Source organism: Bufo gargarizans, chromosome 1, assembly GCF_014858855.1.
Source record: "Bufo gargarizans isolate SCDJY-AF-19 chromosome 1, ASM1485885v1, whole genome shotgun sequence".
Taxonomy (NCBI): domain Eukaryota; kingdom Metazoa; phylum Chordata; class Amphibia; order Anura; family Bufonidae; genus Bufo; species Bufo gargarizans.
Genome location: NC_058080.1, coordinates 78,512,025 through 78,526,645, shown reverse-complemented (window position 1 = coordinate 78,526,645; position 14,621 = coordinate 78,512,025). Strand labels below are relative to the sequence as shown.

Here is a 14,621-nt window from a genome sequence, read left to right as displayed (position 1 = left end):
TACGGGAAACGCTGCTAGTACTTTAGTTGTCTTTTTATTTAATTGCCTCTTTAGATCACCAGGGCATACATATTTTAAAGCAATGCACAAGTATGGTGGAGAGTAACGAGGGCATTGATCATCTTTATGAAGACCAAAATATGTCCATAGTAATAGAAACAAGTTCTAAAAGCTAAATAGGGCTAAGCAATTATCGGCCATTGAAGAGGACTTGTCCCCACAAAATGCAGTGTAATCTGCAGTCAGCTTTTTATAGAGCAGGAGGAGCTGAGCAGATTGATATATCGTTTTGTCGGAATAAAAATCAGTATAACTTGTCCTTTATACATTTATATCTTTCTGACTTCAGTTGTACACAGGGGAGGTGTTATCAGTGATTGATAGCATTCTCTGTGTGTATACAAAGATAGCTGTCAGTCACTGATAACACCTCCCCTGTGTACAGCTATCAGTGATTGATAGTATTCTCTGTGTAAGTGTGTATACAGAGATAGCTGTCAGTCACTGATAGTTGTACATGGGGGAAGTGTTATCAGTAATAGTATTCTCTGTGTAAGTGTGTATACAGGGATAGCTGTACACAGGGAAGGTGTTATCAGTGATTGATAGCATTCTGTGTGTAAGTGTGTATACAGAGATAGCTGTCAGTCACTGTTGGCTGTACACAGGGGTGGTGTTATCAGTGATTGATAGTATTCTGTGTGTAAGTGTGTATACATAGAAAGCTGTCAGTCACTGATAAGACGGCCCTGGTGTACAACTGAGTTTAGAAAGAGCAGAGACTGAAATGTATAAAATTACAGGTTATACTGAATCTTTCCCCAGAAAACTATATAAATCTGCTCTGCTCCTCCTGCTCTATAACATGCTGCCTGCAGATTGCATTGTATTTTGTGGTGACAGGTTCTCTTTAAAGAGGTCTTGTCACCTCTCCTGACATGTCTGTTTTAGTAACTACATAGGTTCTCCATGTAATAACAATTCTGGAGCATCTATACTTATGAGTCTCAGCTCTGTTATTCCTTTATTATTCCTGCTAGAAGTTTACAAATAAATTGCCAGCAGTCTGCAGTAAAGGTTCTGCTGGGTGTTACCAGTATTGAGCGTGTCTGACTCTGTCCAAGTAGTGCTGCTGGTATCAGACTGCGCAGGGACACACCCTAATTGGTAACACCCATCTGGGCCTTCATTGCAGACTGCTATTAATTCATTCATAACATCTAGCAGGAATAATAAAGGAATGGCACATCATAGAGTCACAATAATAGATGCCCCAGAAGTATTATAAAGATGGGGAATGCATATAGTTAATAAAACAGACATGTCAGGAGGGGTGACAGGTCCGTTATAAGAATTGGTTCAGTTTTTGGCTTTTCGTACTTTGCTAACACGTCTTGAGACTCTTGGACTCTTTTGGCTTGCGTTCTCTTGAATGTAATTATCCCAACTGCTGCTTGTGGTGGAACCGATAACACAGCAAGCTAGACGTGTGCCGGCATTTCCATTTTCCAAGCTGGGCTGGTTATTGCCTTTACCAAGGTCATCTGCCAACTTGTGGACAACAATTGATCTTCCGATTGCAGAAAACGGTCCAAAGAGCGTAGGTTCAAGATTTGTAAGGTGTTGTTGGATCTTCCCACTTCGGACACGAAAATTTCCAAAATCTCCAGGGTGGCCGGGATGATTTACAGAATGGGGATTGAAATGTCCACCAGTAGAGTCACAGCCATTGCTAAGGTCACCATAGCTATGGATATGAATGGCTCTCATGGTTTGATTGACATCGTCAGGAAATCCATGCACAGTAAAGACTGCTTCTAACTTGCCATTTGGATAGATTTGCTTAAACAAAACCTTGCCTGTGATTTGGAGCTCGGCTGCATCCAGTTTTGGATTTGGTTGTAAGTTACAAATGGCATGGATGGTTCTATCAGAATTGCTCCAAAGTGGAATTCCATTCAGAAGAGTGACCCATAACTCATTCACTTTTTTGGATAGATCCGTTAAAGTTTCAGGTTGGTAGGGTTCTTCCACGTCTGCTCTGATCCCAAAGCTAATTGAGATGAAGATTATAGCACTCAGGTAAAGAGCACAACACATGGTTTACTGATGTCTATAAGAAAGAGGAAATCTCTGGTAAGTTATTTGGTGAAATGTGTTTCTGTAGATCACAGTAAGAAAAGGAATGTCCATCACAAAAAGGATAGCAAATTATATAATGTGTGCCAACGATCTATCCATCTATTTATTCTATCTATCATATGTCTGTCTGTCCATCTCTATATTAATTAACCATACCTATATAATATATATATAATGATTTACTATCTATTATCTATCGATCTCATCTATCCATCTATTTATTTCATATCTATCTAATATCTATATCTATTTATCTATCTCATATCTGTCTGTCAGTCCATCTCTATCTCGTATCTGTCTATCCTCTACATTTGTATACAGTCTGTGTGTATAGTGCTATATGTTCAATTAATCAATCATCCAATAATCCAGCACTTGTCAAAAACACAAACCTCCTTAGTAATTCAGCCTTTTACACAACCAGACAAGTGACTGATCTACGGATATTCTAGTTTATACTGTCAGTAGAAGCCCTCTTTTGCTGTCAGTGATTTGTATCAGTGATTTTCAGCCAAAAACAGATGCAGGTTAAAAAGACAGTCTAGATCTTTCCATGCTACCTTATTTATGGAGGTTTTGGTTTACAAATCACTAAAGTCTGAACTAGGCCTAAAAGATGTTATGTCTTGGGGCATATCCCCCGCATATAGAGCAGTACACGGACCTTGTGGAATTGACTATGTATAAATGGAGAATTCTGCATCTTCTGTACATTTCAGTTGTTTCTTCCTGAATCTCTGAGAAAAGTAGCATGTTACTGAGTCCATACCTTAAAGGGAGTCTGACAAGCTCCAAAAAAAAAAAAAACAGTAAGGCTACTTTCATACCTCCGGTGTGAAACTCCGGCATGGCTGTTCCAACAGACAAGGGGAGACCCGTCCAGACACACGGCATGCAGCAGTTTATGTCCAGCCGGGTCTCCGCTTCTCTGATTACGGATCTATCCGCACGACCCTATAGCTAACGGGGCTGGCGGACATTCCATCCTCAACCAGCAGCGCCAGATCTGGAGAATTCCGGCAGGTTGTTTTCTGCTGAAACAGCCTGCCAGAATAAGAACCGGAGGTGTGAAGGTAGTCTAAGCCGTGTATAGTGTATGTGAGACCTGTTGTGTAATTTTTATCTTCATACTCGCTTGCATTCCGATGCTGTGCTCCCCCAAACCAGGACTCCACTTTGAGGCCTCTCCATTATGTGCTTCAACATTAAAGGGTTTCTATCACCTCGTTTTGACATAATTAGCTATCAGACACTAGCGATCCGCTAGTGTCTGCTCTACCAAACAATGCTATTATAATACCTTTGTGTGCAGCCCTTTTCCCAAAAAATATGCTAATGAGCCTCTAGGTGCTATGGGGGCGTCTTTTCAGCACCTAGAGGCTCGGTCTACTCACACAAAATGCCACCCAGTGCGTCCCTCCAGCCCGCCCATCTCTGGAATGCGATCCTCCCTCTGAGCCAGCGGACAAATTCTCGCGCCTGCGCCGTGTGCGTCTGTATTCGGCAGTGGCGTCTCTAGCTTTCAAATTTTGGGGGGGGGGGGGCACACTGGGGGCCAGGACAAAAGTAGGGGGGGCAGCTATAACAACGATACATTTACACAAGTACACTTAGAAATGCTGCGATACTTTACCCAATACCTAAAACCGCAACATGGAAGAAAAGTCCAGCTGTCTGTGGATGACACTGCTATGGGGGGGATCTGTGGATGCCACATACCGTGTAATGTATAGCATCTTATGCTATATGTGTCATCCACAGATCCACCCCATGACAGTGTCATCCCCATTTCCCCCTCCATAACAGTGTCATCCACAGATCCCCCTCCCTATAACAGTGCCATCCACAGATCCCCCTCCGCGCCACTCACAGGAGTGTACATTTGACATTTCTAAACCGTAATCCATAACCTGAAGTAACTTTAACTTTAAATCAGGATTAAGCGGCCGCTCATCTCTACTAGTACCTTAACCTTACACCACTCGGCTAGCTTCGGAAACAGGGCCAGGCTACAGCCTACAGGTACTGCCTGTTAGTTCTTATCGAGCGAGTGATGATTTCTGCAGGTCAGAGGATACGGATTACAGTTTAGAAGAAATGTACACTCCTGTGAGCGGTCCAGACCAGTGGCGGATCAGAGCCTGGTCTCGGGAGGGGCACTTCCAGATTATTTTCTGTCCACCGCCACAGAACAAGGGTGCTTATAGAACAGACTCCACAGTGTACTGGTATACTATATATTGTGGGGCACAGCGTGGCGGTATACTGTATATTGTGGGGCACAGTGTAGGCTATATGTGTATAACAAACATATTTGACATGAAGACTTACAGTTACTTGGCTTGGCCCTTGGGGGTCTCGGACGCCACTTCCACACTTGGCCGGGGGCTCGGCGGAGCTGATGTGTTTTATCCTAATGAGAAAGATTTCATAATAAGGATTTGGAGAAGAGGCAGAGGGATAGCAGAGCAGGGAGAGGCCGGTGCTGCTACTAGGGGGTCATACCATGGGGGGGGGGGGGGTAATAAAGCCCACCATAATGCCCCCCGGTAGTAATAATTCTCCTTATAATGTGACAATGCAAAAAATACCCCCTTATGCCCCCAGTTGAGCTAATGTCCCCCATAATGTGCCAGTATAAAATACCCCTATATAGTGCCCCCAGTAAATGCCCCATAGTGCTCCTCTCCCCCTCCCTCCTAGTGCCCCCATAATGTACCAGTATAAAATGCCCCAGTAGATGCCCTCAATGTCCCCCATAATTTTGCAAGTATAAATTACCCCTTCTTAGTGCCCCCGTAGATGACTCCACGTGCCAGTAATAAGACCCACATTACGTGCCAGTAATAAGCCCCCCATCATGTGCCAGTATTAGGTCCCCCCATCATGTGCCAGTATTAGGTCCCCCCCATCATGTGCCAGTATTAAGCCCCCCATCATGTGCCAGTATTAAGGCCCCCCCATCATGTGCCATTGATAAGTAAGTACCCCCCCTTCATGTGCCATTATTAAGTAAGTCCCCCCCCAATGTGCCATTATTAAGTAAGCCCCCCCATCATGTGCCATTATTAGGTAAGTCCCCCCCCCCCCCCCAAGTATCACTATTGTAAAAAAAAAATTATACTTACCTCAGTGTCAGCGATGCGATGCAGGCCTCTTCTGGCCTGTGTCCCACGCTGTATGGCTCAGGCGGCGCGCCTCTCCCTCCCCTGCACCGCCGCTTAGTGATGGGAAGTTCGGATCTTTTAGGTGAATCGGTTCATTTGAATCAGCTCATTCAAATGAACCAATTCATGAATCGGATATTCGGTTCACTTGGTGAGTCAGACTGCTGAGCTGACTCGCAAGTGAACCGAAGACTCTAGGTGCCGGTGCGCATGCGCAGATGCTTGATACATTCGATTCACTCACTACTTGCTGCGCTGCTGACTCGGTGCAGTCGGCTCGTCTTCTTCAGCTCTCTCTGAACTCTGATTACTAGTATTGAGTGATTTATTATAGTAAAGGGAAGCTGAGGCTGACGCCGGACAGGAGGACTCAGGAGTCAGACAGGAGTCAGAAGCTGTCACTGTGGTGTGCAATGTGAATTGTTGTCTGTTGTGCATTGTTACCCACAGTGACAACAGTCTGACACTGACAGTACAATCCATAAAGGTGATGTGAACCCACCCTTAGGCCCCTTTCACACTTGCGTTGTCCGGATCCGGCATAGAGTTCCGTCGTCGGGGCTCTATGCCGGAAGAATCCTGATCAGGATTATACCCATGCATTCTGAATGGAGAGAAATCCGTTCAGGATGCATCAGGACGTCTTCCGTTCCGGAACGGAACGTTTTTTGGCCGCAGAAAATACCGCAGCATGCAGTACTTTTTGCTCCGGCCAAAAATCCTGAAGACTTGCCGCAAGGCCGGATCCGGAATTAATGCCCATTGAAAGGCATTGATCCGGATCCGGCCTTAAGCTAAACATCGTTTCGGCGCATTGCCGGATACGACGTTTAGCTTTTTCTGAATGGTAACCATGGCTGCCGGGACGCTAAAGTCCTGGCAGCCATGGTAAAGTGTAGTGTGGAGCAGGGGGAGCAGCATACTTACCGTCCGTGCGGCTCCCGGGGCGCTCCAGAGTGACGTCAGGGCGCCCCAGGCGCATGGATGACGTGATCGCATGTACACATCATCCATGCGCATGGGGCGCTCTGACGTCATTCTGGAGCGCCCCGGGAGCCGCACGGACTGTAAGTATACCGCTCCCCCGCTCCTCACTACTACTATAGCAACCGGGACTTTAATAGCGTCCTGGCTGCCATAGTAACACTGAAAGCATTTTGAAGACGGATCCGTCTTCAAATGCTTTCAGTACACTTGCATTTTTCCGGATCCGGCGTGTAATTCCGGCAAGTGGAGTACACGCCGGATCCGGACAACGCAAGTGTGAAAGGGCCCTTAGTTATATAGCTACTGAATGAGATGACTTTAACATATATATCTCCTGAGAAGCCAATTTGATTCTAAAGGGTTAATTTAATTCAACCTGTAATCTAAACTCTTGTGTCATCTGTCACTTCTCCTGTCCCTTAATCTTATCACTGCTGCAACAAAAGCAGCCTCAGCCTCAGTGTAAGGCTACTTTCACACTAGCGTTCGTCGGTCCGCTCGTGAGCTCCGTTTGAAGGGGCTCACGAGCGGACCCAAACGCCTCCGTCCAGCCCTGATGCAGTCTGAATGGAGCGGATCCGCTCAGACTGCATCAGTCTGGCGGCGTTCAGCCTCCGCTCCGCTCGCCTCCGCACGGACAGGCGGACAGCTGAACGCTGCTTGCAGCGCTCAGCTGTCCGCCTGGCCGTGCGGAGGCGAGCGGATCCGTCCAGACTTACAATGTAAGTCAATGGGTACGGATCCGCTTGAAGAGGTCACCATATGGCTCAATCTTCAAGCGGATCCGTCCCCCATTGACTTTACATTGAAAGTCTGAACGGATCCGCTCAGGCTACTTTCACACTTAGAAATTTTTCTAAGTTATTAATGCAGACGGATCCGTACTGAACGGAGCCTCCGTCTGCATTAATATGATCGGATCCGTTCAGAACGGATCCGATCAAGCGCTAGTGTGAAAGTAGCCTTAGCTGTTCTACCCTCGGACTCACGGCTCTTTTAACTCAATGAATCGAATGAGTCACAAACTAAGTCGGATCTTTAGATTCTTTTAACTTGTGACTCATTCGATTCATTTCTATTCTTAGACTCCCCTGTGTGACTCAGACGACTCAGAGCTGCTAGTGTGCTTGCCTTGCCCCCTCAGCTCTGGTCGGTGATTGGTTGGTGGGCGGGGAGGGGTGGGGCTGGCAGAAGCAGCTTCCACTCTGAGATCATATTACGCTCCTCCCCGTCCCTCCCTCAGGCTCCGGCTCCCTGCGTCCCTGCTGCCAGCAGCGTGAGGTGAGAGAGAGACTGTGACTGAGCTGAACTCGGATCAGTCAAGTGAATGCTGCTGGCAGCAGGGACGCTTGGGGGGGGCGCATTTTAGTTGGGGGGGCACATGGGGGGGCCCAGCATGATGTTGGGGGGGCCGTGGCCCCCTCTGGCCCCCCCCTGGCGACGCCACTGGTATTCGGCGCAGGTGCAGTGAATGTCTGACCGCTCACTGCACAGACATCTCCACTGCGCCTGCGCCGATTACGTCAGAGTGCTCCGAGGAACAGATGGCGCAGGCGCAGTGGAGATGCCGGCGCAGGGAGCGTTCAGACAGTCACTGCACCTGTGCCGAATACAGACGCGCACCTAGAGGCTCATTAGCATATCAATACAAATTTGTTTTTTAGGCAAACGGCTGCACACAAAGCTATTATAATAGCATTGTTTGGTAGAGCAGACACTAGCGGATCGCTAGTGTCTGATAGCTAATTATGTCAAAACGAGGTGATAGAAACCCTTTAATGTCCTCTGAATGCATTTTACTGCTGGTTTGTAGGAGCACAGCAGAATGAAAGGGAGCATGAAAAAAGAAATTACATAACCGGACTTAGCAGCACTTACGCTCTAGTTTGGAGGGGGTTGGAGCTGACAAAAAACAGACACAGACAAAAAATACGTTCATGTGCATGAGCCCTTAGGCTGAATTCACACCTGTGTTAGCAAGTCCATTCTTCTGAGGCGTCATATGAGCACTAAAATGGAATTAAAGCTATGACAGGTCCAGCATATGATGGACATCAACAGAGTCCATCTGATTCCCTTGATTTATAATGGGGTACATCATTTTACCAGCAAAAATAATGCTGGGTGCTATTTTTCTGACATGACTTAAAGGGCAAAGGCATTTTTTGGAGATCCGGTGACGTACTAGGGCTCTCCATGGAGCTGCCAGGAAGCCCGGTGACATCACCGGCACAGATGGGCAGTATTTAGCGCTGCCCTAGCCAGTAAAACGGTAGTGCTAAAGCCCGCCCATCAGAGCCAGTGACGTCACCGAACACCGAAGTTTCTGCCCGGCAATGTGTTTTTGAAAACAAAAGAGACCTTGCCCTGCGCGATTTAGCGCAGGGCACGGGAGCGCATCGGAGCATGAGATGCTCCGATGCTAGCCTCAGGGGGGCTGCCTTGGTGAAAATAAGGGTATGTCCGGGTTCAGCTCTGAACCCGGACAACCCCTTTAATCTGCCATGAAGAATCCAATACAGATGTCAGCAAGACCTTAGGAAGAGCTGGCTAGCTTCCTTTTGCGTTGTATAGTTGGGGGGTTAACTTCCTCCATCTTGGTCCTACACTTCTCCCACCTGTCCAAGACTGTTTTTAATTGGTATGGAATAAGGCTGCCTCCTGCATACCCTGAGTTTATTGCAAAGGTTTTGACCCAAACGAGCGGGACCCCCTAAAGGAGTTTGCCTTGCCTTGGCAGGTTTGTGGTCAATATGCCCTCTAAAAACCTCAAATGTATCAGCATGGTACATATAGCAGTAGTGCGTTTTAAAATTATCATATTTTTCACTCTATAAGACGCACCTAGGTTTTAGAAGAGAAAAATAAGAAAAAAAAAATGTCATTAGACTCACAATGTTATTCAGACCTCAGATCAGACTCCCAATGATAATCAGACCTCAGATCAGATTCCCAATGATAATCAGACCTCAGATCAGATTCCCAGTGTTGATGAGACTGCCAGACTCCCCTGCATAACGGAAACGGGACGGATCTGTTTTGCAGCCCATAGACTTCTATTATGACGGAATGCCGCTAAAGGGATTCCGTTATGCATTCCGTCATAGAATTGCGTGATGGTCCGTGGTAACAGAATCCATAACGCAATTCTGATTTTACCACCAAATGAAGTGTGAGCGAATTTTCAAAATATGAAATTCGCTCATCTCTAGTAACAACACTCCATTCAATGCATTAAATAAGTATGTCCCAATGGGTGGAACCATACAGAGTGACATTGCAAGCCACAAGTTGTCCACTCCTGGTTTAAAGTGGACCAGTCTCTTCTGACATATCTGTTTTAGTGACTACTTGCATTCCCCATGTAATAACACTTCTGGAACATCTATACTTATCACTCTATGTTGTGCCAATCCTGTAATATTCCTGCTAGAAGTTGTGAATGAATTGGTAACATCCAAAGGTCCATATGGGTGTTACCAGTTGGGGTGGGTTCCTGCACAGTCTGACACTGGCAGTACTTAATGGATACTGTCAGACTGTGCAGGGACACACCCCAAACTGGTAACACCCATCTGAACCTTCAGTGCAAACTACTAGCAATTCATTCATTTAGAATTGGTATTACATGGGGGATGCAAGTAGTTACTAAAACAGACATGTCAGGAGAAGTTAGATGTCATCATTAAAAGGAAACCTACCACTGCCCGTCCCGCTATAAAGAATTATAAGTAAAAAATATCCAAGGGTTTTCTATGAAAGTAATGAAGGAAAATGCTTAGATATGTTGGAAAACTTTACTTTTTCCGTCAACTACGGGGATATCAATAACCTGTAGTTAAATTATCAAAGGGAGCAGAAATGTTGATGGGGAATAGAATCAGAGTTTGTGGCCCAGTGGAGCGTAAGATGGAAGATTCAGCCGCGAGATGTTCAATAATGAAGTAATAACCGGGGTTACACATGGAGACAGCACCAGCTTCCCCTAAGGCCTGACCACACTGCAGGACTTTCTTACTATACCAGCGGTTTCTATGTATCAGTCTAGTACAGGCTACGCAAGGTCAAGTTGACATAACGTTCAGAACGAGTGCAGCGTTATATGACGGCCAGAGAAATCATTGTATGTGTAATGCATGGATGGTCGCGCAGAGCAGAAGCCGTATTTTACAGTATTCTCAGCCCTGGCTAATAGGACACGTGGCAAGTTCCGGCTTCTAGATTGTCCTACGTGGACAGCCTCTTCAAGAGGGTACTGATGTGCTATATTGTCTGCAAAATGCTGACTGTACATAGACCGCTTCCGCTGTTTGCGGACCGCGAAACAGATACGGTTGTGCGCATGAGGTCTAAAAGTGTAGTATTTTACTAGAAGGCAGGAAGTACAAGTACAGCCATTGCACTTCAAAAATCCAAAATAGGAACATCAAAAGAAGGGGTCTTCTGGAAGCCTCATTTGTTTAGTTCTCCGGAAGAAATTGTCAACTTCTCAATTATTTAATTCATGATTTTATTTCTGTTTTACTTGTTTAACATCAAAAACATGTATAAAATGAGCTCCACATTTCTTATTATAACTTATTGCTTCCTTAGGAGATAAAAACTAAACACACAGGTGGCAATCTTAAAGTGACACTTCCCTTTTGTTAAAATTCATTATTCATAGAAGCAAAAATGTTTTATTTTTATTTATTTTGCTGTTTTACTTTATCAGTTCAGCGATACTATGCCATTGAAAATTGATAAGCCTATAAAAAATTAATTGTACATTTTTTCTATCTTCCCACTACATTGTCCCCGCCTGCCATTGGCTGCTCCCCTGTGACACTGGGGAGGAGCTGCAGCGGTGGTGTGGGGACCAGGAGCGGTGCAGGGAGCGGGGAACCAGGTAGGTATATTCATTGTGAGGGGCATGGGCATATGGGGGACATTTTTATAGGATTGGGTAACCCCTTTAACTTCAGTGATCCCTCAAGATACAATATTTTTAACATACAATGGTCTTTTTGGGGGGTGTATGCTGAGATAGATAGGACAAAAGAATCCAGGAAAGTTGCAGTTTACTGAGACTCTTTTCTTTAAAGTGTTTTATTGGGTTGGATTTTCTTTATGGAATTGTGGGTAGGTTGGTAGTGGGACCTTCCATTCCCTCCCCACTTCAGTACAACACTTTCCCCTAGCCTGAGGCAAACCCAGTTCTAACTACTGGGATCATTACTGGGTTAATAAATATAGGCCTAAGAGCCTCATTCAGAGTCAGAAGCCTGAAAGATGCATGACCTGTTGGCTGCGTAAAGCCTAATCTGCCATTTAATGCTGAGAGCATAGGTGAGAAAACCCATTGTTTAGTTAGCAGTCTGGATGGATTTTCTCATTGTCTTCCGTCCAGTGGCGTAACTAGAGTTCTATGGGCCCCAAGGCAAAATTTGAATTGGGCCCCCCTTTCCCCCGATTCAGTGTTGCGGCAGTAATGTCTGAATTCAGAAAGGGCAGGGGGCAGCAGTAAATAATGAGGGGGCAAAATGAATGAAATATATACGGAGAGGGGCAAAAATTTTTATATATAGGGCAAAATGAAATACAGTGAGCGAGGGGGCCACTGACAAAACCTTGGCAATAATAACAATGCGCACAGCCGTGTCCCGCCGTCCATATGAGGGCAGGGCACAGCACTGGCAGCAAATTCTTCATCGCATGACCCTACAATGAAATTTCCCGGTGGACCAATGCCCAGGGGGAGCTGAAGGCCTCCTTACATCCGAAGGCTGGGTATATGATCTGGTACTTAAGTATCTGGCCAATGCCTACAGGTGCCCTCTTGAACTCAACTGTACCACCATCCTCAGTATTGTGTTACAGTTGAATACTGTGGCAAGGGTGGCAGCATTTTGTGCTTCACTGTGACATTTAGTTCTGCTGGAAAAGTATTTTGTGCTGCACTATGGTATTGTTGACCCTGCCTACTTCTGTTGCCCCATATTCTGTCAATTTGGACCTTCCTACATTATGGGGCCACTTTGGTATTTTTTTTTTACCAGGGCCACTTTAAGTTCCCTGTCCGCTCTTGGGGGCAACCTGCTGTTCACCATAGACACCCATATTTGTCAGCACCAAAAACCTTATGTCTATGTCCAGATGGGATGTATCCTACTAAAGTGGACCTGCAATACTGAATCTGTACCCATGTTACTAACGTGTGATTCAGGAGGTATAGAATGTATATATCTATTAGTGAATGCTTGTGTAAAGTTGTAGAACATCCAACCATTTATGAAGCTCAAGGGAAACAAAGGTTCAATGACAACACACCCGCTAAAAAGCTCGTAATTGGGGGGGATTTACTCCACATGTTGGGGGCCAGGGAACAAATCTTTGCTTTTGCCAAAGCAACAAACATTTTATTGCCCCAAGTAAAGGAAAGCCCAAGAACCCCCAGTTTTCCTTCTATCCTGCCTGTGAAATGTTTAATGCTTCTTCTATAGTTTTGGGCATTTTAATTATAAACCTAGAAGATCAGGATGAACAATACAAGGTGTCGCACAGATTTGCAAGAGGATATTTTAGTAATAATAAAGCACATTCAACCAAGACAGATAAACGGTTATAAATAGGATAATATGCTCCTCTTGCCTTCATTGTGACAGTCACAGATCAACACGTGTGAATGGGACACGGTTACAAAAAAGCTGCTTCAGGAGTGCGAAAATGCAGTCATTTCTAACCAGACAACCATGTCTGCTCCTATTAATACTGAATGACACGTAAAACACCAGCGAAGGTGAATAAATGGTACACGTCTAGTGGCAGCAGTGTAATAGTAATAAAACAAGATGACACCTCAAGGGCTGCGTCTCCATCTTCCGCCTTTAAGCAACACAACCAGCAAATGTTGTCCTATTGACACAGACTCCACTTCTATATTACTCGTCTTGCGTTGCCAGTTTATTGTAAATAAAGTTTTTTTTAAATAAGCACTGATGTGAACTGCAGACGAGACATCTGAATCGGCAGCCTTATGGGACCCCGCATACATTGACCTATACAGAGGGTTACATGCCCACACCTTGTCCTGGTCTTTAGGACTGGATCAGTGCAGAGAGTATATAGAGTATAAAGAGGTAGAGAGCTGGTATCATCAATGAAGCAGACAGCTCTTTAATGCTACTATCTCTTCTTTTTTATGAGTGCATGTGCTATTTGATCAGTTTTGCTATTCTCACCTGATGTTACCTCTACTACATCTCACATTTGAAGCTTACACTTGGCGTATACTTACCCGGGGTTGGAGATGTGAAGATGAGAGGAGGCTTCTTGTCTGTGGAGTCTTGGATGTGCTGAGGTTTTGTAACCCTCTGCTGTGGGAGTGGTCACAGTGTCCTCTGTGAGTACTAGTCCTTTACAATTTGCATTCCAGTGGGTTTGATTTTTGGAACTGAGTCATTAACAAGTGGTTATATAAACCGTACACAACAAATCTGTGCTGCTGCAGTGACTTGGGTGACTTCCAGGACTTGCTTAACAGGCACATGATGTAACACAGACTCTTACTAGACAAGGGGCGAAAAAGTCTGGATACAATTATAAGTAGTTAACATCTAGAAAACAAATTGTTTAAAAATGAGACAATAAACGTAAAGGGGTTTTCCAGAAGTACAATACTGAGAGGACCTATCTTTATGATAGGTCATTAATATCTGATCGTGGGGGCCTGACACATAGCAAACCTGTTTGAAGAGGCTGCAACCTTCTCACAGTATACCATGCACAGCATCATCCAGTGGATAGCAGCTGAGCATGGTATTGCAGCTCAGGCTCATTTATTTGAATGGGACTGAGATGAACTTAGGCCAGTGATGGCTAACCTCCAGCACCCCAGCTGTGGTAAAACTACAACTCCCAAGATGCACACTTGCTTAGCTGTTCTCAGAACTCCATAGAAATGAATGGAGCATGCTGGGAGTTATAGTTTCACCAAAGCTGGAGTGCCAGAGGTTAGCCACCACTGATCTAGGCCATGTGACTGATGAACGTGACCTCACTGGCCTAGGAAGACTAGAGCCCCATGGACTCTTCAAACAGTTGATCGGCAGAGTGCCAGGAGTCAGATTGAGGATAGGCCATCAATATTAAACTCCTGGAAGACCCCTTTAAAGGGGTTCTCTGTTTTTGACAATCTCTTCCTGTCAAGGATCCCTTGACGATAAGTTAACGACTACCAATGTCTACCGGCAATCAGCTGTAATCTCTGGGTGGGGAAACCTGTAGGAATGTGTTTATTTTCCCTGCAGTGCCACCACAGGGAAAGTAAAGCATTACATAGTGTCC

General features: G+C 45.3%; 1 protein-coding gene across 1 annotated transcript; it reads right to left on the bottom strand.

Moving 5' to 3' along the window:
• Positions 1-618: 618 nt before the first annotated feature.
• On the bottom strand, positions 619-13,729 carry SOD3 (superoxide dismutase 3). Its single transcript, XM_044296502.1, has 2 exons — positions 13,573-13,729; positions 619-2,113 (listed from the first exon to the last, which is right to left on the bottom strand). The coding sequence occupies exon 2, from the start codon at positions 2,098-2,100 to the stop codon at positions 1,360-1,362; it is 741 nt and encodes a 246-aa protein (XP_044152437.1). The 5' UTR covers positions 2,101-2,113; positions 13,573-13,729; the 3' UTR covers positions 619-1,359.
• Positions 13,730-14,621: the final 892 nt, after the last annotated feature.